The sequence below is a fragment of the Rhinopithecus bieti genome, unplaced genomic scaffold (genome assembly GCF_001698545.2).
Source record: "Rhinopithecus bieti isolate Rb0 unplaced genomic scaffold, ASM169854v2 scaffold_1853, whole genome shotgun sequence".
Classification (NCBI taxonomy): Eukaryota; Metazoa; Chordata; class Mammalia; order Primates; family Cercopithecidae; genus Rhinopithecus; species Rhinopithecus bieti.
This window is the reverse complement of record NW_016804151.1, coordinates 4228416-4250240: the sequence shown is the minus strand read 5'-3', so window position 1 is coordinate 4250240 and position 21825 is coordinate 4228416. Positions and strand designations below refer to the sequence as shown.

Genomic DNA, 21825 nt, shown 5'->3' with positions numbered 1-21825 from the left:
TTCAAAGTTGAAATGAGTGAGAATTTATTCACAACATATGCAGTTCGATGGGTGCAATTATGCAAATGACTGAAAAGAGGGCGTTTAAAAATAGCAGTAAGGCGGCAGCTTTGGTCTCCAGCATGCTGGATACTAGTCAGAACTTAGCTAAACGTGAGCCCATCTTAGCCCCTTTTATTCCCTTTATTCTTCCTCATAACACCAGAAATTAAAAGGGGGAGGTTCACACTGTTTTCCTAAAAACCCAGTGGGAAAGGAGTTGACAAACGTCCGGTTGCCTCAGCCCCAACCCCTGGGTCATGAGAACCCCTCCTCTATGCTTCTTTCCAGGGAAAAGATTTGCATTAGCAGAGCTTTAAATACATAGATGTAAATTTCCAGAGATTTCCAATTGGTGAAGTGCTGGGTGATTCCTTCTCTTGCCCTAATCCAGTATATTTGTTGCCGAAGATAAGCTGAGAAACCTTGCCGTTCCAGTACTGTCTTTCCTACGCATACTGTGTAACTACTGTTTTGATTTTCAAGACCCTCATAAAGACGGGCAAAAGTGCAGGTGAGAGGGAAGGAACCTCCATGGCTTGAAGCTTGGTGACATGATTTGTTCTCTGGGTTATCGGGCGATCCCAGAACCCAGAGGCTCTGAGCACTCCCAGACTCCAGTCACGACTACCCACCCCGTCCCAAGCTCCCATAGCTGGTGGTGTCTCCGGCGAGGACTGCTCACATGGGCCATCAGAACGTTCGCAGACTTCCTCCCAGCGTCCGCTTCTTTCTGCCCAGGACAGGCTCCTTGCTGTAGCCATGAGGGCGGATTTTCAACTCCACGTAAGGAATGGAGAATTCATGTCCTTTCCAAGGTTCCCAGTTCACCCCCTACATAAAATAAATAAATAAATAAGTAAATAAATAAATAAATAAATAAATAAAGCCACATCAAGAAGAGGCTCTTGGGAGGAGGGCAGGGTGGGTTATGGTACAAAGGAATTAATTATTTACCAGTGAAACCACTCCCTCTCTGCTCAGGGGAAAGAGACAGGGATGATAAGGGAAGGGAGGGCAGGAGCCAAACACATGCGCCCTCTGCTGGGCAGCTGGGGTTAGACTGGCTGAGGACTTGGACGATTTGGAAGCTGGCGGTCTCTACGGTGGGAGCAAGGGGGTGTGAGCCCAGGAGGTGGGTGAGGCCAGAGCAGCCACAGAGACAACACAGGGGTCAACCGGGCCGGCAACGGGCAAATTATCTTTGCTTCTCCCTTTTCCTTTCCAAAAAATTAAAGGCAAAAATAAACATATTAATTGGCCAATTGTGTAAAATCATTTTCAATTTAGGCTGTTTAGATACTAGCTCTGGAGTAACAAATAGCCTGCTGAACACTAAATTTCATTTTACGTCTTTTGACTGGTGAGTGCAATAATATTTAATTCACTTAATAACCTTGCAACCTGGCCAATAAAAAGCCCAAGTGACCAATTTTATGTATTTTAATTTGTGAGGTAAATAATAAACAAGAAGCTAAATGCCTTGCAGACTGTGAAAAGCGCATTAACCAGATGAATGTCTTTTATTAGCAAATATGGGATGGTTCAGGGCATCCTGGTTGCTCATTTCCAATATTTGATCTCCTATCCCAGGCTTCCCTGAGTCAGCCCACACGCTGCCACCATGATTCATGGGCCAACCTTCCCCAGCTTCCCTGGGGGCAAATTTCTTCTTCCCTTTGAAAAATCACATAAAGATTGGAAGTCCCTGCAGCCTGGTCAGAGCCAAAGTAATCAAAATGTACCTGGACTTTGGATGTGCTAATATTTACAGTAATATTGGTACAAGGTGAGTTCTGAAGAGGTGGCTTCCTGGAGGCTTAGGATCAGGGCTGTGGATGGGAAATTAGAAACCTAGGATGGGGACTCAGGGTTTGTGGAGGGGAGAGGATTAATGATGAGCAGAGACAAAGATGCAATTTTCAAGAAACTGTGAGGGAGCAGGCAGGAAGTGCCCCGCAGCTGTCAAAGAGTCAGGATGATGCACTGGAGCAGAGGAGGCTTGAGAAATAGCAGGTGGGACAGTTTCAGAGCAATGTGGGGAGAGGACCCCTCCTGGACCCCTGGGCCCTGGGTATACACTTCCAATGTGGAGAGACTGGTCTAGCTCAATGTTCTGGGCAGGCTTTGGGTGAAGTGAACCCAAGAGTAGGTCTGACCTAAGGCACAAAATACTGTTTTCGTGGTGATAAACACGTGGTGATAAACTTGAGACAAACAGTTTTTTTTTTTTTTTTTTTTGAGACAGGGTCTTGTTCTGCCACCTGGGCTGGAGTGCAGTGGCTTCATCATGTCTCACTGCAGTCTCAACCTCCCAGGCTCAAGTGATCTTCCCATCTCAGCCTCCCTAGAAGCTGGGACTACAAGTGCACACCATGATGCCCAGCTAATTTCTATACCTTTTGTAGAGATGGGGTTTCATGAAGATACCCAGGCTGGTCTCAAATTCCTGAGCTCAAGCAATCAGCCCACCTTAGCCTCCCAGAGTGCTGGGATTACAGGCATGAACCACCGTGCTCGGCCAAAAGAAATAGCTCTTGTTCAACTAGGAGAAAAACTAGAAAAAAGTAGGCAGTGTTTGTTATAAACTGAATGTTTACATCTCTTCAAAATTCATGTAGTAAAGCCCTAATCACCCCCTACCAACATGATGGTATGTAGAGGGGGCCTCTGGGAGGTAATAAGGTTTACATGAGACCATGAGGTGGAGCCCCCATGATGGTACACATGCCCCTATATGAAGCAGAGATCAGAGCTCCTTTCTGTCCACCATATGAGGACGCACAGCCACAGTCAACCATCCACAAGCCAGCAAGGTCCACCAACAAGAACCAAATCTGCCAGCACCCTGATCTTGGACTTCCCAGCCTCCAGAACTGTGAGAAATAAATGTCTATTGTTGAAGCCACCTGGTCTGTGGTATTTTGCTAGAGCAGCCGGAGCTGACAGTGTCCATGTGTGAACTAGTGAAATGAGACAGTGTGTGGAGCACATCATCTGTCATTACATGGCAGTGGGCAGCCCAAGCTTTCTCTGCACCTGCCCCTAGGCAAGTGTGCAGCACTGGGAATGCAAAACAAGAGGGCCGTGGCCATCAGGAAGGGGAGGCCACAACCTCAAGGCCATGGAGCCTGGAGGAGAAGCTCTACTGCTTTGACTGGAAGCTTCAGAAGGAGAGGGGCTGCCAGACTGGCCTGGAGGGTGTCCCTTTGGAAGCTGAATGTGGGCACACCCTGGGACAGAAAAGACATTCACCTGTCACCTACCTCACTGTGCTTGGTCTCCCCATATCTGCCATTGGGGTTGGCCAAGTGGCAGTTCTTATACCACCAGCCACCATGATGTGTCAGGGCACAGTTGCTGAGTGCAATATCGTTGTCTCTGTCAAAAGTTGTAAACTTCCATCCATTGTGGTAAGTAAGAGCATCCCCTGCAGAAGAGAAGAGACAGAGGTGAGAGCCCAGGGTTAGCCACCAAGGAGATGATCAAAAGAGGACCCAGCAGGAAGATATCTAGGCATGAAAATGCCAAGGATGCAGCCAGTCACGTCACAGGTAGTCATTGCTCTCTCAAAACAGCCCAAATGGGAACATGACACATGTGAACAGGCTCTTTTTCCTGGCCTGTACCCCAACTTCAGGCCTGTTTCTCCAACAGTCCTCATAGCGTTTTTACTTGGAAGCTCCACAGTCAGATCAAACATCCAAACATAACAACTCTCCCCAAGTCCCTGACCACGCCACACACAAGAGCACCACTCTCCACTCTCCCCCCTCTGCCTTGGGTCCACTCTTCTCCCCACCACCCAGACCTGGAACCTGGAGCCATGTTTGACAATCCCTTCATACCCTTTCTCAAGCCCTCCCTCCTGCAGATCACTCACATACACCCCTACGTCTCTGCTCCCATGACACCCACCCTCGGCCTTCTCTCATCCTGGGTCTGTGTTAACAAAACAGCCTTCTCTCTGGCTTCTTGCCTGCCAGCCCCTCTGGAGTTTAGACGTCCATTTTCATCACCTCAGGCCTAACAGTCTACTTCGTACCACAAGGAGGTGAATTCCTCTTCCGTGCCTTGCAGGCCTGTAGGTTGGCTGTGCCCTGTGCACAATCTTGCATCCCACAGTCTCCACCACGCACCCTCCAGTATGGACCAGCCCACCTTCCAGGGGATTTCTCTCTGCCCTCATCTGTCCAAATCCTAACCATCCTTCAAAGCCTAGCTCAGGCCCACTTGTAAGGAAGATTCTCCTTGTTGGTCCTCCCATGCACCCTCCTAACACACACACAAACACACGCACACACACACACACACCCCTACACACAAACATCCCTGAACTTCCAGAGCCCTTCTGGAGACACATGTACAATTCAGTCCTTCATTACATCCCATCCGGAAAACTGCTTTAATTATTTTGCTTGTGTGTCTCCTGTTTCCCTATCATATCTGTCATCCTTTTATAAACTTCCTTTTCCTGCTCATAAAAGGCAATAAGGGCCCACATCAATCACAAGCTTCATCAAGCTTTGTTCCTGCAATAAGGATTCTTATATTTGTATCTCAGCTCTGAGTTTCGCAGTCTTCTTCACATGTGCATTCTCATTTCACTCTCACAGCAAACCCGTGAGGTGGGCAGGGCAGCTCTTGGTCCCATGAGGAAACAAATTCAAAAAGGTTTGACTCTAGGAACTTATTAAGGTCCCACAGTCCACAAACAGCAGAGCTGGGACTCAAATCTCTGTCCTGAGATTCCATGTCCAGGGTTCTTTCTGACACACCAATCCACCTATGGCTTCCTTGTTTCATTGGGGGGCTTCATCTATCAACGGTTGTTCAAGTGGGGTTCCCAGACCAGCAGCGTCCACATCCCCTGGGAACTTGTTAGAAATGCAAATTGGCCAGGCACAGTGACTCACACCTGTAATCCCAGCACTTTGTAATCCCTGCAAGGCCGAGGCAGGCCCATCCCAAGGTCAGGAGTTGGAGACCAGCCTGGCCAATATGGTGAAACGCTGTCTCTACTAAAAATACAAAAATTAGCCGGGTGTGGTGGTGCACGCCTGTAGTCCCAGCTACTCTGGAGGCTGAGGCAGAAGAATCACTTGAACCCGGGAGGTGGAGGTTGCAGTGAGCCGAGACCATGCCACCACACTCTGGCCTGGGTGACAGAGCGAGACTCCATCTCAAAAAAAGAAAAAAAAAAAAAAAAAGGAGAAAAGAAAAGAAAAATGCAAATTATTTGGCCCCAGCCCAGACCTACAGAACAGGAAACTACAGGGTGGGCCCTGGCAATCTATACCTTGATAAGCCCTTCAGATGATCTGACGCAGTACAGTGTGAGAACCTCTGTTCTACAACTTCACTCATTTGATTTTAGGGAACATTTTCTGAACACCTGCTATGGAGCAGCACATGCTTGGCTCTGTGAACACAAAAATGAGGAGGTCCTTGCTCTCAAAAACGTTTTTGCAGTGAGTTGGGTGAATATGCAGAGTTGGTAGTATATGTTAAAAGGGAAGGTCCTAATTTGCCCCTCCAAGTCTGCAATCTCACCAGCAGCTCACTTATACCTCACCCAGAAAAAGCATGAGAATTCCCAGGCCACAGAGGCCACTTCCACGCAGACACAGCAGATGGGTCTGTCTCCAGTAGTTTTCTCCAGTCCAAGAAAGTTATATTGTCATGCTAGTCATACACATTTCCTCCTCCCTCCAGACTTCCTACAGAAAGTTACCCACAGCTTGAAATAATGTGCAGTGTCTCCCTTAGTAACCTTCTTTAAATGAGCACAGCTTACCCAATTTACATAGAAGGTTCCCAGGGCCGCTTTCTAAGAATCTGTGCGGAGGCTCTCTTAAAGACATGTTTGTGATTATCTAAATCTGGGCACTGGGATAAAGAAATGTAAAGCAAGTGTTCACCCAAATGTGGGAGATCTTTTTCTGCAGAAGGATTTTCTACCTTTTAGAAACTGAAGCCATCCTAATGTTCAGAGTGTAGAGAGTGAGAACGAGGACTGGAGGGGTTCGTGGCAGGCCCATGAAGGGTCTGCACCCAAACTCAGAGGGGATCAAGCTGGTCACCATCCATCTCATCAAGATGTCCCTCTGAGACCCACTCTCCCCCTCTAGGATTCACCAGGATGGGAAAGATGGCCCAGGCAGCTGCATCTTCAAAGATCAGAAGAAGCCATTAACATCACATCCTCTGTCAGTCACACACAGACACAGTACTGTGTGTCTGAACCTTGAATGTCTTTTATTTCAGGATTAAGAAAGGATGATTACAAATGATTTGTGCCATTTCTAGCTTTCCCTTTTGTCCATGTACCCATTTTTTTTATTATTATTTTTCAAGTGCCAGCATTTAAAAATCCATCCCTGGCCCCAACCCACTAAATGTTTCCAGAGCTCCCCAGTCACATTTCCAAGTGCCCCCAGGGTGGGACCCATCCCTGGTTGTGCTCCCACTGTGGCCCATGCAGGTGGGACTTGAAATCAGCTGTAAATAATTGGTTAGCCCTAGAATTCATTCTGCACCATTCTGAATGCCTAGCTCTTTATGTTTTCATTATGATTTCTAAATAGATGAATAGCATCTTAAAGGTGGAGCTCATAAGATGCTCCCCGCCCCCACTCAAAGACTCAGAATCAGGAACTAAATTTACACATCATTACCTTGCTGGAATTTGCTTCATGAAGGGAAAATGGGCTTTCTGATAAGACTTGAGTGGAAGTCAAAAGTTGAGGGCCCACCTGGACAGTCTCAGCCTTAAGCCACACATTCCTGCCAGGCTGCATGCATGTCAGTTCTAATCAGAGCTAAAATGATGATAGAGGCTGGGGAGAGCTGGTGCGTGCAGGGAGGTATCAAAATGTTCACCTTCCATTTGAACGCCATGTCCTCTAAACAGTGCCTCAGCACTCAAGACATGAGTAGCCAGGAGCTTTCTAAATTCTGAAACCCTCCTCACAGACGATCAGCGTACATAAGGAATGTTAAGACTTCACTAATGCTACCATTGTAATTCAGAATTTAAAAGCGGGAATGACAGTACACATGGGAAGATTAGATCGCTGCCTAAATGCTGTGTGAAAGTCTCCTATTAAAAAATAAATTCTATTAAAAAATACATCCTCTACTGGCTGGCACTGTTGGCCTGAACAACCTTAGAACAGGAATTATCCCCTCACTGCAGGTAACATGCAAACAGATTACCTGGGAGGAGAATTAAAACAATTCCCAAACATGTTGACTCCCTTTCAGTCTCTTTCCCATTGCCATCAGTTCATTTGCTGGATCATTTTAGCACAGGCTTCAGAAAAAGCAAATGGTAATGGCCAAGGGAAAGGAAATGTGCAGCCTGGAGGACAGGCCTGAGTGAGGCTCATGACCAGGAGGCCAGGGAGGGCACTGGGTTTCAGGGAGAGATGTGGAGCACAGGGGCCAAAGAAAAACACCCAACTTCATATTTTGTACAGGGAGGGTCCCACACTCGGAGCTTATGTAGACTTCTTTAACCTGAGAAGGAAAAGCTGAGGCTAACTGATGGCCATGATGAAGGGCAGACAACAGGGTACTGGAAACCAAAGAAATGATCAGATGGACTCCATGCTGACTGAAGAGGCCCAAGGGTTCTGGGACAGACTGGAATGTGTATACTCTGTTATACCAGAGGGTTGGAAGAACCTGGAATAAGCTGTCAGGAACATAGTCTGATCTCATTTAGAGATGGGGTGGGAGGATATGGGCAGTGTGCTTAGTCATACAAAAGAGCATCTTTAAATCCCCTCTCATTCAGTTAATATCCTCATAATCATATGAATGTCCATCTATGTTTCCCAATTGTATTATAACTGTCTTTTTCTATACCTGACTTTCATGTTTTATACAGTCATGCCCTGCATAAGAACATTTCAGTTAACAAGGGGCTGCATATACGACAGTGGTCCCATAAGATCGCAATAAACCTGAAAATTACCCAGTGACATCACAGCTGTCGTAAGGTCACAGACCAATGCATCACTCATGTGTTTGTGGTGATGTTGGTGTAAACAAACCTACCAGTCATACAAAAGTCTTGCACATATAATTATGTACAGTAAATAATACTTGATAATGATAAAACAATTATGTTACTGGTTTATGTGAATAATACTACACTTTTTATTGTTATTTTAGAGTGTATGACTACTTATCAAAAAAAAAAATCCTGTAAAACAGCCTCAGACAGGTCCTTTGGGACGTATTCCAGAAGAAGGCATTGTTATCACAGGAGATGACAGCTCCATGTGTGCTATTGCCCCTGAAGACCTTCCAGTGGGACAAGATGTGGAGGTGGAAAACAGTGATATTGATGATCCTGACCCTGTGCAGGCCTAGGCTAATGTGTGTGTTTGTGTTTTAGTTTTTAACACAAAGGTTTAAAAGTAAAATATAAAATAAAAAATGTTTAAATAGAAAAAAAACTTACAGAATACGAACATAAAGAAATAAAATATTTTTGTACAGCTGTACAATGTGCTTGTGTTTTAAGCGAAGTGTTACTCCAAAAGAGTCAAAAAATTGAAAACATGTTAAAGTTTATAAAGTAAAACAGTTACAATAAGCTAAGGTTAGTTTTTACTAACGAAGAAAGAATATTTTTAAATACATTTAGTGTAGCCTATGGGCACTGTTTCTAAATTCTACAGGAGTGTACAGTCATGTCCTGGGCCTTCACATTCGCTCACCACTCACTGACTCACCCAGAGCAGCTTCCAGTCCTGCAAGCTCCATTCATGGTAAGTACTCTGTACAGACTGACCATTTTTTATCTTTTATACCATATTCTCACTGTGCCTTTTCTATGTTTACATATATTTAGATCCATAAGTATTTACCATGGTGTTACAATTGCCTACAATATTTAGTAACAAGCCATACAGGTTTGTAGCCTAGTAGCAATAGGCTACACCATATACCTAGGGCTATAGCAGGCTCTGCCATCTAGGTCTGTGTAAGTGAATTCCATGTTTGCACAATGATGAAATGCCTATCAATGCAGTTCTCAGAATGTATCCCTATCGTTAAGCAACACATGACTATGTTATGCTTCAAGTGCATGTAGCACAGCCTGTCTCCAGCCCATGGAGACCTAGGACTACTGAGGAAAGAAGTGACAGTATCCAAAGGCAGCAGGGATCTTCTAGCTGCAATGCTTGTTTTTCAAGGATTGTCTTTTCCCTGAAATAATTCTTTGCATGCTTTTTCTCACCCAACCCCTACTCAGAATCCTGGAACAGTTTCCTCATGTCTGTAGCCAAAATGCCTCATACTCTGGTAGGTGCCTACCCCTCCCTCTTTGTCTCCTCCCATGTCACCATGTCACCAAACTCACACTTTCATTCACCCCTATGGAACCTATTTGGGTCTCAGGGACTATTATGTAAGATACTAAACATCCGTAAGATTATGTATATAGAAAAGTCCTGCTAGCAATTTCATTTTTTAACTCTCCTACTCTGTACCAGGCTCTGAGATAGGCCCTGGGAAGTAAGAACAAATGCAAAATTCATTTGACTATTGTTTAAATGAAATTATAAGATCTCAAAGAAAGGTTTGCATTCACAGTTGGCCACCCCAGATCATGGCCCCAGACACTCAGAAGTTCTGTTCACGGTCTTCTGCCATCAGGGCTCCTTGAGTAGACAATCTTGAGAAGTCCAGCAAGGCTGTGAGATAAACTCCAGCATTCTTTCCTCCACTCAGTTCCCACTCACCCCGAAGCCCCCAGGCCTGGAGAGCCCTCTCTTTCCTCCCACTCAAGTTACCCCCGTTTTGCAGATCCAACTCCCTCCAGTTGTTTCATCCTCCGTGTGCCCACCTTCTCCACACTCCTGTAGCTCTTTATGTTTCTTAACCCTTATGTGACTGTCTGCAAAAGTTACTTTCTTTTGTTTTCACCTATATACATTTAAGTCTAAGGAGAGAGACCGCCATGTCTTATACAGTCAGTCAATCTGGCTGGTAACACATTCCTCTATAAATACACCAAAGTCAAAAACATGCAAATGTCAAAACACAGGCTTACTTGTTAGGGTTTAAAAACCATAAATACAGCTTTTAAAATATTAGTATTAAAACAATAACCACACCTCCCCCTCTTACACAAAATATTTAATTTACTGGTATCATTCCAGCATTTCAGTCATGTTGCTTAATTTTGTTCTTTTTCTTCACAACCAAACACACCAGCAACTGGCTTAGCCCCAGTGAGCAGCTACTAGAGGATAAAAGTTCCCCTACTTTCCACTGAACTGCTCATTTCTGTGTTGTCACAATTGAATTAAGTTAATGAGACCCATACTTATTATTTGAATCATCACTTTCATTGTTCTGTTTTTATAGCAAAGTGCCACCAAAGGCTCAAATAATCACACACACACACACACACACACACACACACACACTACTGTGCAAAGATGACAGCCACACTGCTAAAGCTGAATGAAAGACTGACAAGCATCAATAAATTGTTCAGAATATGGGCTCATCAGCTAATGTACAACAGCCTGAATAAGAGGAGCACAAGAGGAGGGTTTTTATTGGGCGGGGGGGGAGGGGGTTGTGACATATAACATACACAATTTCCAATTTTATGGTGGTCAAGGATTGCTTTAACTGCTTGCTCACTCCTGACCCCCTGCAGAGAGTAGGGCCTCCACTGTCAATGAGAACAATTCACCTCCACAGAATAATATTCCACCCCCCAGATCAGTGGCATACAGCAAACCAACCCTTATACAACAGACAGCAAGAGACCTTTGCAGTAAGAAAACATTTTTTCTCACCTGCTGTGCCTCTGTATTTCCCAACTGTCAGCTTATACCGCTCCTTGCTGGAGGCCACTTGGAAGAAATCATATATAGCATAGGCGGATTCATTGGCAGTCTGTAAATCCACTCTCACCTCATACCGCGTTGGAGTGCCGGTGGTGAGGTTGTGTAGCTTGTCAAGTCCTAAAAATAAAAAACGGAATTCCAACACCCAATCCACCCATGTGTGCGACTGAGTACTCAACATGTGCGTCTGAGGCTTTCAGGACCTAAAGTCACTTTAGTCTTTACCTTCTCTGCTAATAAGGGGCAGTCTCAGCACTTTCTCTTTCGGGGACTCATAGTCACGCTAAGGAGTGTGGAGACCATGTTCTATGGAAGGAAGCAGTGAGGGGTCAGGGTAACCCCAGAAGGAATCTGCCTCCATTGGCTCCATCCCTCTAAAACAGAAGCAGTTGTATTTATCATCCATTTATCTCACCAAGTAGGAGGGCGGGTCAACGACTCATCCTAAGATCCCCTAAGAGATTTTATACTGAACAAACCACAACATCATCTACTCTATTAGACACTGGGTATCTGAATCATGACTTTTTCATTCCTAATTTCCCAATTCATGCTTTTGGCTATTTCCCTCTCTGTGAACATCTGCTCCAGAGGAGAGCAGAGGGAAAAGGGGGAAAACATTGCCCATAATGCCTGGCCACACCAACAGAATTTTAGAGACTGCTACAGTGACCTTCCAGTAATGACCCAGCATCCCAATCCCTGAACTTTTTTTCTACTACTGTGCCTTCTAAGATCTTCAGGCTGCAGGCAGGTCCTGCAGCGCTTAAATCAGCATAAAACCCCTGTGACCACCCTACCTTTCAGCAAGTTCAGAGTGCAGGAGAGCCTTCCCATCAACACGCCCACCAAGACCCTGCTCGGCACAGTCCTCTGTCTCCCTGCCACTGGGGCCTCTCTGTGAAGGTGGTGAGCTTCCCTAAGCCTCCTAGCTAGCTTGTCCTGGGAGAAATCACCCCCTACAGCCCCAGCCTCCTGGATTCTGAGATCATACCAAGCCAGAACTCCTTCGTGGGGTCCCCAAAGCCTTCCACATAGGTCCTCCATCGCTTGAAGAAATCCAGCTGCCCAGTGTTCCGCCTCTGGAAGACCTGAGAAGGGAGATGAACACTTCACTCCGACCCTCCAAACAGATATACGTGCTGGGAGACAAGAGAAAACCAAGAACTTGCTCATACACTGCCTTCCTCCAGCTAGCATGCCTTTCTTTTTAGAGAGGCTTTTTATTTATATGTCAGTAGATTCACTATATTAATAAGCATTATTTATATGTACAGTAGTATGTCAGGTACTAAGGCGTGTAGAGCAAAAGCAGAGAAGCTTCCTGCCCTCAAGAAATTTCAGTTCTTTCCATTATTTGTGTGATTCAGTTGCTAGTGTGGATTGCCTAGGGCAAGACATTCCAGACCTCAGCCAATTCTCACATGTAACTTTCAACACCCATTTGACTCAATTGGGGCACATCACATTTATAGCATCTTTTTTCCCCTTTTCTCAAATAGTTTGAGAGTAGGAATTATTTTTTAATTCGCCTGATTCTTAGCACAGCAATTAATACTTATGGAGAAAAAAGTTCACACAACAAGTATTTACTGATCATCTACTATGCACTAGGCAATATGCAAGATAGCGTGCAAAGTGAATAAATCAGAAACGGTCCTTTCCCTCCTGGAGCTAATAGTTCAGTAAATACAATTACTAAATTAAATAATTTTAAAATGCAGTTAAAATTGTAATAAGGGCTATGAGGGAAAGATGCAACAGAACTGCAAGAGCGTAAAACAGGGGGCACCTGACCAAGGAGCCAAGAAACCACCCTCAGGACATGGCTGAGCTGCAGGATGAGTAGGAGTGGTCAGGCAAGAGCACGGGGAGCAATGTTGGGGCTGCTGGGGGCTGAGGAAGGGATGGAAACGGAGGCTGAGAAGATGGCAAGAGTCAGTCCTGGTAAGCTTTTAAAAGAGATTGTTGAAGACATTGGTCCAGGTAAGAACGATGGAAATTATTGCAGAGTTTTAAGCAGGAAATGAGATCCGATCAGATTCATCTCTAGCTGTGGTGTATGGAATGGACTGGTCAGGGGTAAGAGTGGAAGTGAGATGACTAGTTAGGAGACCACTGTAGAGTGCAGATGAAGGGGGACAGTAGCTTGGATGAGGGATGCCCTGAGGATAGACGGAAGTGGATAGAAGGTAAAGTTGACAGGGCTGGTGACAGAATGTGGAACTGAAAGAGGAGGAAGTCAAGGTAAGATAAGTTTCTTATAGTTTGGGCTTGCAGATGACTCTTCCCTCAGCTATTCACTGAGACAGGGGATTCAGAGAGGACAGGCTGTAGCTTTTGGGGTTTTTGTTGTTGTTGTTGTTGTTGTTTGTTTTTTGAGACGGAGTCTCACTTCACTGCCCAGGCTGGAGTGTAGTGGTATGATCTTGGCTCACTGCAACCTCCACCTCCCAGGTTCAAGTGACTCTCCTGCCTCAGCCTCCCGAGTAGCTGGGATTACAGGCACATGCCATCATACCCAGCAACTTTTTATATTCTTAGTAGTGACAGGGTTTCACCATATTGGCCAGGCTGGTCTTGAACTCCTGACTTCATGATCCACACACCTCGGCCTCCCAAAGTGAAAGTGTGAGCCACCGTGCCCGGCCGAGTACAGGTTTTATGAGTGGGTCATGAGCTCATTTGGGGATGTGGTAAGTGTGAGTTATTTCTGAGGTATGCTGGTGAATGAAAATATCACAGAGCAATTGGATGTAAGGGCTGGAGTTCTAAAGAGAGGTCTAGGCTAGACTTATTAAGGTAGAGTGTGTCTCAGGCAATGCTAGGAGTTCACCGAGTCCCAGTTCACTTTCTTCTTCCCAGGAACACAGGAGGATGTCCATTTACAGCTTCCCCTGCATTCAAGTTGGAGCCATGTGACTGTTTGCAGCCAAAAGGCTGTCGGTGGGAGCCTTTTCTGTGTGGGTGGGTTCTCCACACTCTCTCTTCTACTGCCATGCACCACAGGGCCATGGGAAAGGCCACACACTGAAACAGCAGAACTATGAGATGGAAACAGCCTGAATCCATGAGTCACACTTGTAACTGGCTGCCAAACCTGCACAACACATTGCACACATGAGGAAAATACATTGTGTTTGTTCAATTGCTGGAATTTAGAGTTGGTTTGTTACTGCAGCATAGCCCATTCTATCCTAGTTAGTGCAGAGAAGCATGGGACCCAGAGGAGGGTAAAATGAAGTCATGGGAAAAGATGAGACCACGTAGGAAGAAAATGGGAACTGAAAAGATAAAGTGGCCTAGAATCAAGCCTTGAGGACATCCAATATGTATAACGAAGAAGGACAAATCCATCAAGGAAAGAGAAGAAGGGGCAACAGAAGTGGAGAAAAAGAAACTAGAAAAATATGGAATCACAAAAGCCACAAAGAGAAAGGTGTGGTCAGTAGTGTAAAGTACTGATGAGAGGTCAAGGAACAGGAGGTCAAAACCATCCCTAGAATTTAGTGGCACAGAAATCACTGGTGATTTTACCTAGGGCTGTGTCAGTGTGAGATATGGACAGAAGCCAAACTGAAACGGACCAAAGAATGAGTGAGAAGCAAGAAAATGGAGGCAGAGTTGGGTGCCATTCACCAAAGTGTGGACTGCTTTCTTTTCAAAAATTCCTCTGTTTGGAGAAGGAAGGCACTGTTCCAGTCACAGTAAATTGGATTCTTTTATAGGAAGTAAATCTGAAAAGTACCTACACACACCTGTGTACACTATTGAAATTGATAACACATGTAATTCCACATGACCTTGAGAACCAAGCTGAACGCCATCCTAGCTAACCTCAGGAACGATTCCCACTAACCAAAGACTGGAATTGCATTTCTCTCTCTGCCTATTTTTCTTTGCATTCATTCAGATGCAGAAGCCCCAACACAAAATCTAATCTCCCTCCTTTCCACTAGACTTCACAGCATGTGCCCTGAAGTAAAACACATTATCTTGAATTTATAAGGTAAACTGCCTGACATTTGTGCATTCTTTATATTTTTCTCCGGAAAGAGAAAGGGAGGGAGGAGAGAGTAGGTTACCCTGCAGCAATGCTGAAAGCTCCACATGGGAATTTATATTTAACTCCTTCCAAAGCACCCATCCATGTTTGCTGGCCAAGGAGTGGGGCACCATGGATGCAGAAGGCTCCAGGCTCCAAGTTAGACCACAGCCACTTCCTGGGCAGGGGACGGGTGGGGATTGCTGAGGCAGCCTCTTCTATTCCTGACCCTCGGCCAGCTCACGGTAAAACAGGAATGGACGGGAAGAGAAGAGCCGACCTCATAAGACTGCTGGGAGGACTAAATGAGACACCACATACAATGTTCTATAAATGGGCAAGAGCTGCCGAACAGAATATAGGAACGATCACGGCAAACAGTTAACGCCGCGTTAACATTGCTGCTCTCTTTCCCCTTTGCTCAAGGATCCATCTTTTAAAGATGCCCTATTTCCTTCTTGGCTTCCTCACTTTTTTTCACTCATTTATTCACTTAGACGACAATCATTTTGTGAGCATCTGTTGAGTGCTGGCCCTGGAGCAAGTATTTATGATGCCATTTGACAGATGTGAAAGTCCAGAAAAGTGAGTATCCAGAGTGCTACAGCTAATCACTGATACAGAGACCACACATAAACCTTATCTTTCTGTCAGAACATTCAAAAATACCAGCCCTACTGAATCTGTTTTGCAAACAGCATTTCCAAAGACTCCGAGAACTTGCTAATTTCCTAACAAGGTGCCTGATCCCACCCCTTCCTTGAGACTCTTGTTGTACCGTGGACAGTGGAAATTTAGGACAGATGTAGCACTGATGTATGGCTCCACATACATCAGGTCAAATCACGTTCCCACCACAAGGTCAGGCTCAAATCCAATCCAGCCCTCCTAGGATGCATTACAAAGGTATTTGGTCTCTATCTCCAATCAATGAACCCAGTGCCCAAGCTTGATAGGAGCTTTCCAGCGATGTGTGTGTGTGTGTGTGTGTGTGTGTGTGTAACAATACTTCATCTGGGCCAGGGAAGTTTCCAAAAATGATTCTGGTGCTCTTTGCATCACTGTTTTGAACCAGAACCAGCTCTATACTTACTAGCTGTGTCCTTGGGCAACCTTGACAAGCCTCACTTTTCCAAACTGTTAGATTACCATGTTAACAGCCTCTCTGTCACAAGCTTAAATCAAGGCTTCAGCAAGGTCATTAATCATAGTAAATCATAAAGTAGTTAAGCCAGACCGTGGCACATAAAGATATAAGAAGTTGTTATGATCTCTCAATAAATGTTGGTTTGCATTTTATTATATCCGTTTCCAAATGAACGAACCCACAGGGACCATTGATGCATCTGGATCAGGCAGCCTTAACTGACTCACTCAGAATCTAAGCCACTCTCATTTGATGAGATGAAAACACCCTATAATGAACTATTAGGGTATCATAAAACCCCCTTACTAAATAAGTTTCAAAGGGGGAAAAAAACCCTCTTCATGTCTGGTTCTATACTAGAGTGGTCATTGCATTTTAGAACTTATTCAATGCCCTGAACGACTAAATACAGAGAAAAAAAGTCAAACTTGCATTGAAATGTCTGTGGAAAGAGCCTCTAATGCAGCCCTTAAGACTTTCAAGATGGAAAACAAAGATGGAAATATTTGAGACATTAAGTGTTCCCTGATGTTCTTTCCAGCCTCCCACCAGCGGCAGAGTTTACCTCAGGGCACAGTTCTTCTGGTCTGTTCTTCAAATTGAGTTCCTGCTGCTTGGGATGGAAGAATTACCATAAAAGGATTTTAAAAGTTCAATAAAACAGAGAAACTGACTATGGGTCATCCTTCAGTGACAAAGGACTCTTGAAATCCCCCCAAAAAACTATGACAACTGTGAGTAAAATGTTTTGTGGGGAAGTTTTCAGGACTCCATGTTTTCTGGAGCATGGTGCCTTTAAGTAAAACCCTGCAGAACCTCAGTTCATGCATGACCCCAGGAGTCTGGCTCAGAAAACAAGACTTGGGGTGGGGTTGGGGCTGGGGAGGGTCAGAATGCACAGTGGTTTTATTATTTCTGGAACCAATCTCTGTGTTTGAGGAGGGGTCATTTCCATGAGCAGGATATAAATGGCAAGCTCCTTGGGGGCAGGGATTTCCATTGGTTTGGTTCACTGCTGGATCTTGAGTACATGAAACAGTGCCTGACACATAGTAGGCACTCAATAAATATTTGTGCAGTAAGCCATGACTATTTCAGGGCAGACAGACTGACAGATCTCTTTCTAAATGTTGCCCCAGATAAATGCCTCTTTCTCTGTGGGAGCTTGGCTTACAAAAAGGCCACACTAGACAATACAAACATCCTGCCAAAGGTCAATTATGGGCACAAAGGCAGGAAATTGGGTTGCAGGCCTGAAGGGACAGAATGCTTAGCCTTACAATGGTGCTGATGAAAAGCAGCAGGTACAGCCCTATGGGTCTGGCCGGGCAGAGGACCTCCCAAGTTACATTCTGTTCTGTTGTTTTTTACATCAATCGGGAATTTCCCCCAACCAATCCAATTACTGCCTTTCAACCGTCAGATGCCGCTGTGCAGATAATAAGTTTTCTTCATTGAAGCTCATCAGATGGCATCTTTTTATTCATGGCTGCTCAAGTGTCTTTGGTTTCCCAGGCCCCTGACTGAATGCGTAAATGAATAAGGTTTGAGCACGATGAGATCATGCTCTCTCTTTCCCACAGTGAGTTGCGGAGGCACAGCAGGTTAAGGCTGCTGCAAGGTAGCTTGGAGCAGTGAGAGTCTTTATCATTCAGGCACAGGAAGAAAAGGGGCAAGGGGAGATGGAAGGATCAGATTGCAACCCTCAAAAGCAGCTCATCATACAACTGGATCAGGCTGCTGCAATCAAAGAAGCTGCCATGTGGTTTAGGCAGACAATGGCCCGAGAGAATAAAACGTCTACACAGAAGAGGGACAATCAGAGCATTGCTCGAGTTTCCGTCTTTCAGGCTTTAGTCTTTCCAATCAAAATTTCAAAGGCCTTGTTGCTGTACTGTGGAGCCAGGGTATAGAACTTGGACAACAGACTCCAGTTCAGAGGACTGAACTCCCCAGACAGGCTATGCATTTGCATTTTGGATGACCTGAGATGAACTCACTGAGAAGACCAATGAGTTAGGAGGCTGGAGTCTTGAAATCTGGTCCCAGCTTTGTCATTCTTGTATGACTTAGGTCAAGCACTTCTTTCTGTGGGCCTCACTGTCCCTATCTGTAAAATAGGAAAAACAATCCTCTCTCACTTACTCTAAAGCTGTTGTGTGAGGGTCATGTGTTCAAAGTGCTTTGAAGAAGGTAAAATATAGGTAATACATACATGTAAGGCATTACTAGATGATGATCAACCCACAAGCCTTCATAGTCATCAGCCTTAGTCTAACCAAGCCTGTTCTAGGACAGGGAATAAGTACTAGGCTCTATCCTTACAGTGGGTTGGTGTCAGAGGCATTTGAACCAGAGCCATCTTGAGTGAGTGCTAAGACAATGAGGCTGGGACTTGCTGGGCTGCAGTCCCAGAAAGTTAGGTATTCCGAGCCTCCAGATGTTTATGGTTAAGGGAACAGATTGACAGTGTTTACTAAACAGACCCAGACTTAGGAATGTCCTGATATCCTGATATCTTGAGAACAGAAGCACTCCTAATTTTGCTTTAAATATAATAATATTGATTCTTGCAAAATACAGTAATTAAGAAAATTAATCCTCTATCACAAACCCTTGTAACAGAGCACATCTCCTCAAGATCTTTTTTTATCCTATATATAAACAAGTATCGTACCTAGGGTGCATGCATTCCTCCTTACTTTCAGAAACGCCCTACTCTGTCTATGGAGTAGCTGTACTGTCACCACTTTACTTTCTTAATAAATCTGCTTTTGCTTTGCACTGTGGACTCGCCCTGAATTCTTTCTTGCATGAGATCCAAGAACCTTCTCTTGGGATCCGGATGGGGACTGCTTTCCTGTAACATTGAGATCTCTCTAAAAACAGCAACAAGCCACCAAAACTCCTCTCTTCCATGGGTGGAGAAGAAATACGGCTCCAAACACTCTGTGGAGCATCCATGACCGGCATCCTGGGCTGAGAAGCAAGGCCCTACACAGAGCTCCCCCGGGTTCTTCGTGACTCACAATCCAGCCACCTCCGTCCGTGTCCATGTCGCAGTACACCTGCAGGGGCCGGCTGGCATCGCCGTGCAGGTAGATGGTGTACAGACCACTGGCGGCATTGCTGTTCTGCTGAACCTGACTGCAGTCCGAAGGGTGTGGGAAACGGGCACCAACTGGGAGCCAAGCAGAGAGAGTGTTGTTAGGAGCAGGGCAAGGAGGAAAGAGGTGGAGTTTCTCCCTATGTTAAGGCAATTTATTTTGTTTGGAAATCATTTCATAACTTCCTACTTTAGCTTCTTCCAACTCTTCACTCATATCTTATTTTTCTCTTCAACTCCCCAAATGTACCAGGAAAAAGTCAAGTTCACATCACCTCCTTCCCCAACTCAACTGCCCCACAAAATAACACTCTCTTTCACTCCTCTCTTTAGCCTCCCCACTGTGGGATGGATTTCTTTTGAACACATAACCCCATTTCCACTTCCCCATGCCTAGAGAAATCAATAGTTCTGCATCCACTTGCTCCTCCCTGGACTGCTTTGCTAGCCTCTCCAATGCTGGTTCTCACTGCATGGTTGTTCAGAGCACAGGATTCTACATTACCTGTGGAGAGGGTGGTAGATACATTTCTGCTCCGGAGACCACCCTTAAAGGCAACAAGGGAAACAGGGTAGGTGGCACCTTGCTCCAGGCCTTGCAACTCAAACCTCTGGTCTTCTCGTCCCAGCTGCATCTCCTACCAAACAAGGCAGAGAGTAGACAGCTAGTGACTCCGTTTATCACCCACTAGCACCCTAGGTGTCAACAGCATTCCCGGGTACTAATGACAGAAGCTCTCTGAGGGCACAGTCTTTTGTCTCTCTGAAGCCTCAGTGGCAGCCCAGAATCACAGTGCGTCCCAGCCACTTCTCTGGAGAGCCATGCCATGGAGAATCAGCACCACTGGGAGCATCAACTGAGAGCCAGTACCCAGGACTGTAGCTTCAGGATTACTGGCCAAGTTTCTGGGAGACTTTGGCCTTCAGATACACACAGGGGCTCTAACTATAGCCATCGTTGGCAGCAACAGGCCAGCAATGCTGGGCTAAGAAGAAATTAATAGGGGAGGTGAAACTGGCCACTGATATCTGAGACAAGGAGATAGTTGGTATTTCAATAAGCTTCCTTCTGAACCAGTCTTACTTCCTCTATAAACATAGAGCTAATCTTCCTAGTGGTGCTGTCATAAGCACTAATTAAGATAACAAATAAACCTAAGTGTCCTTCCTGTTTTTCCTTCCTCCCTTCTTTCTTCATTGGCAAGGAGGGAGAATAATAATTTTCCATTGGGACAGGTTTTGAAAATTTGCTGGCCTGGCCGGGGGCGGTGGCTCAAGCCTATAATCCCAGCACTTTGGGAGGCCGAGACAGGCGGATCACGAGGTCAGGAGATCGAGACCATCCTGGCTAACACGGTGAAACCCCATCTCTACTAAAAAATACATAAAAGCTAGCCGGGCGAGGTGGCGGGCGCCTGTAGTCCCAGCTACTCGGGAGGCTGAGGCAAGAGAATGGCGTAAACCCGGGAGGCGAAGCTTGCAGTGAGCTGAGATCCGGCCACTGCACTCCAGCCCGGGTGACAGAGCGAGACTCCGTCTCAAAAAAAAAAAAAGAAAAGAAAAAGAAAATTTGCTGGCCTTCAGATTCTAAGGGGAGCTATAACCCTTGAAATAAGGGTTAATCAATTTGTTCAATAAATATATACCAAACACCTACCATGCGCTAAGCACTGTCCTATGCACTTTAGATATGGTGATAAATGAAACAAACATAGAGCTTACATTTATTAAGGAAGACTAACAATAAACAAAATAACCCGGAGCAGATGTACAAGCAGCAATGTGATCAATAAAGATCAGCAAGCTGCCATGAGGCCAGCAAATGAGCGGATTGGCCCAAGTTAGTTGCTTCACACAGAAGAGAAGGCACCAGGAGAAAAGACAAGGAATCCCCCGTACCTTAACTGTGCCGTCTGGGAACTGGTAGGTCAGAATGTAGCCATGGATCTGAGCAGAGGGGGGTGTCCAGGTCAATACGCCACCAGACTGCGTTACAGCAGATGGACGAAGGTTTCTGGGAGGGTCAATTTCTGTACGTAGAAAGTCAGGTTATTGTTATTACTAAGATACAACTGAGGCAAGGTAATTTTTGAGACACCAGTTTATATTTTCCCCTTTCAAACCCTCCCATTTCTCCTCCTTCTTTCAAGCAGCTTGCAGACTCTCTTCCTCCCTGCCACAGGGCCTTTCTGACGTTTGTTTCTAACTGTACAGACCCATTAGAGACAAGAAGAACAGGGCATTGGGTGGGTCCCAGAGGAAGGGAAAGAGAAAGAAAGAAAAAGAGAGAGAGAGAGAGAAGGAAGGAAGGAAGGAAGGAAGGAAGGAAGGAAGGAAGGAAGGAAGGAAGGAAGGAGGAGGAAGGAGGAAGGAGGAAGGAGGAAGGAGGAAGGAGGAAGGAGGAAGGAGGGAAGGAAAGAAGGAAGGAAGGAAAGGAAGAAGGGAGGAAAGAAAGTAAGAAAGGAAGGAAGGAAAGAAGGAAGGAAGGAAGGAGAGAAAGGAGGAAAGAGAGAAAGGGAGAAAGGGAGAAGGAAAGAGAAAGAAAGAAAGAAAGAAAGAAAGAAAGAAAGAAAGAAAGAAAGAAAGAAAGAAAGAAAGAAAGAAG

General features: G+C 45.3%; 1 protein-coding gene across 1 annotated transcript in view; it reads right to left on the bottom strand.

Annotated features, from left to right (window-relative positions):
- Positions 1 to 21825, bottom strand: part of TNN (tenascin N) — a 117001-nt gene continuing 95176 nt past the window's right edge. The window contains exons 15-21 of the mRNA XM_017866961.1: positions 21120 to 21250; positions 19726 to 19858; positions 19144 to 19295; positions 11917 to 12013; positions 10872 to 11039; positions 3306 to 3469; positions 1 to 873 (exon numbers count right to left, since the gene is read on the bottom strand). Of these exons, the coding sequence (XP_017722450.1) occupies positions 733 to 873; positions 3306 to 3469; positions 10872 to 11039; positions 11917 to 12013; positions 19144 to 19295; positions 19726 to 19858; positions 21120 to 21250 (986 nt within the window). The 3' untranslated portion in view covers positions 1 to 732. The remainder of the gene's footprint in view (positions 874 to 3305; positions 3470 to 10871; positions 11040 to 11916; positions 12014 to 19143; positions 19296 to 19725; positions 19859 to 21119; positions 21251 to 21825) is intronic.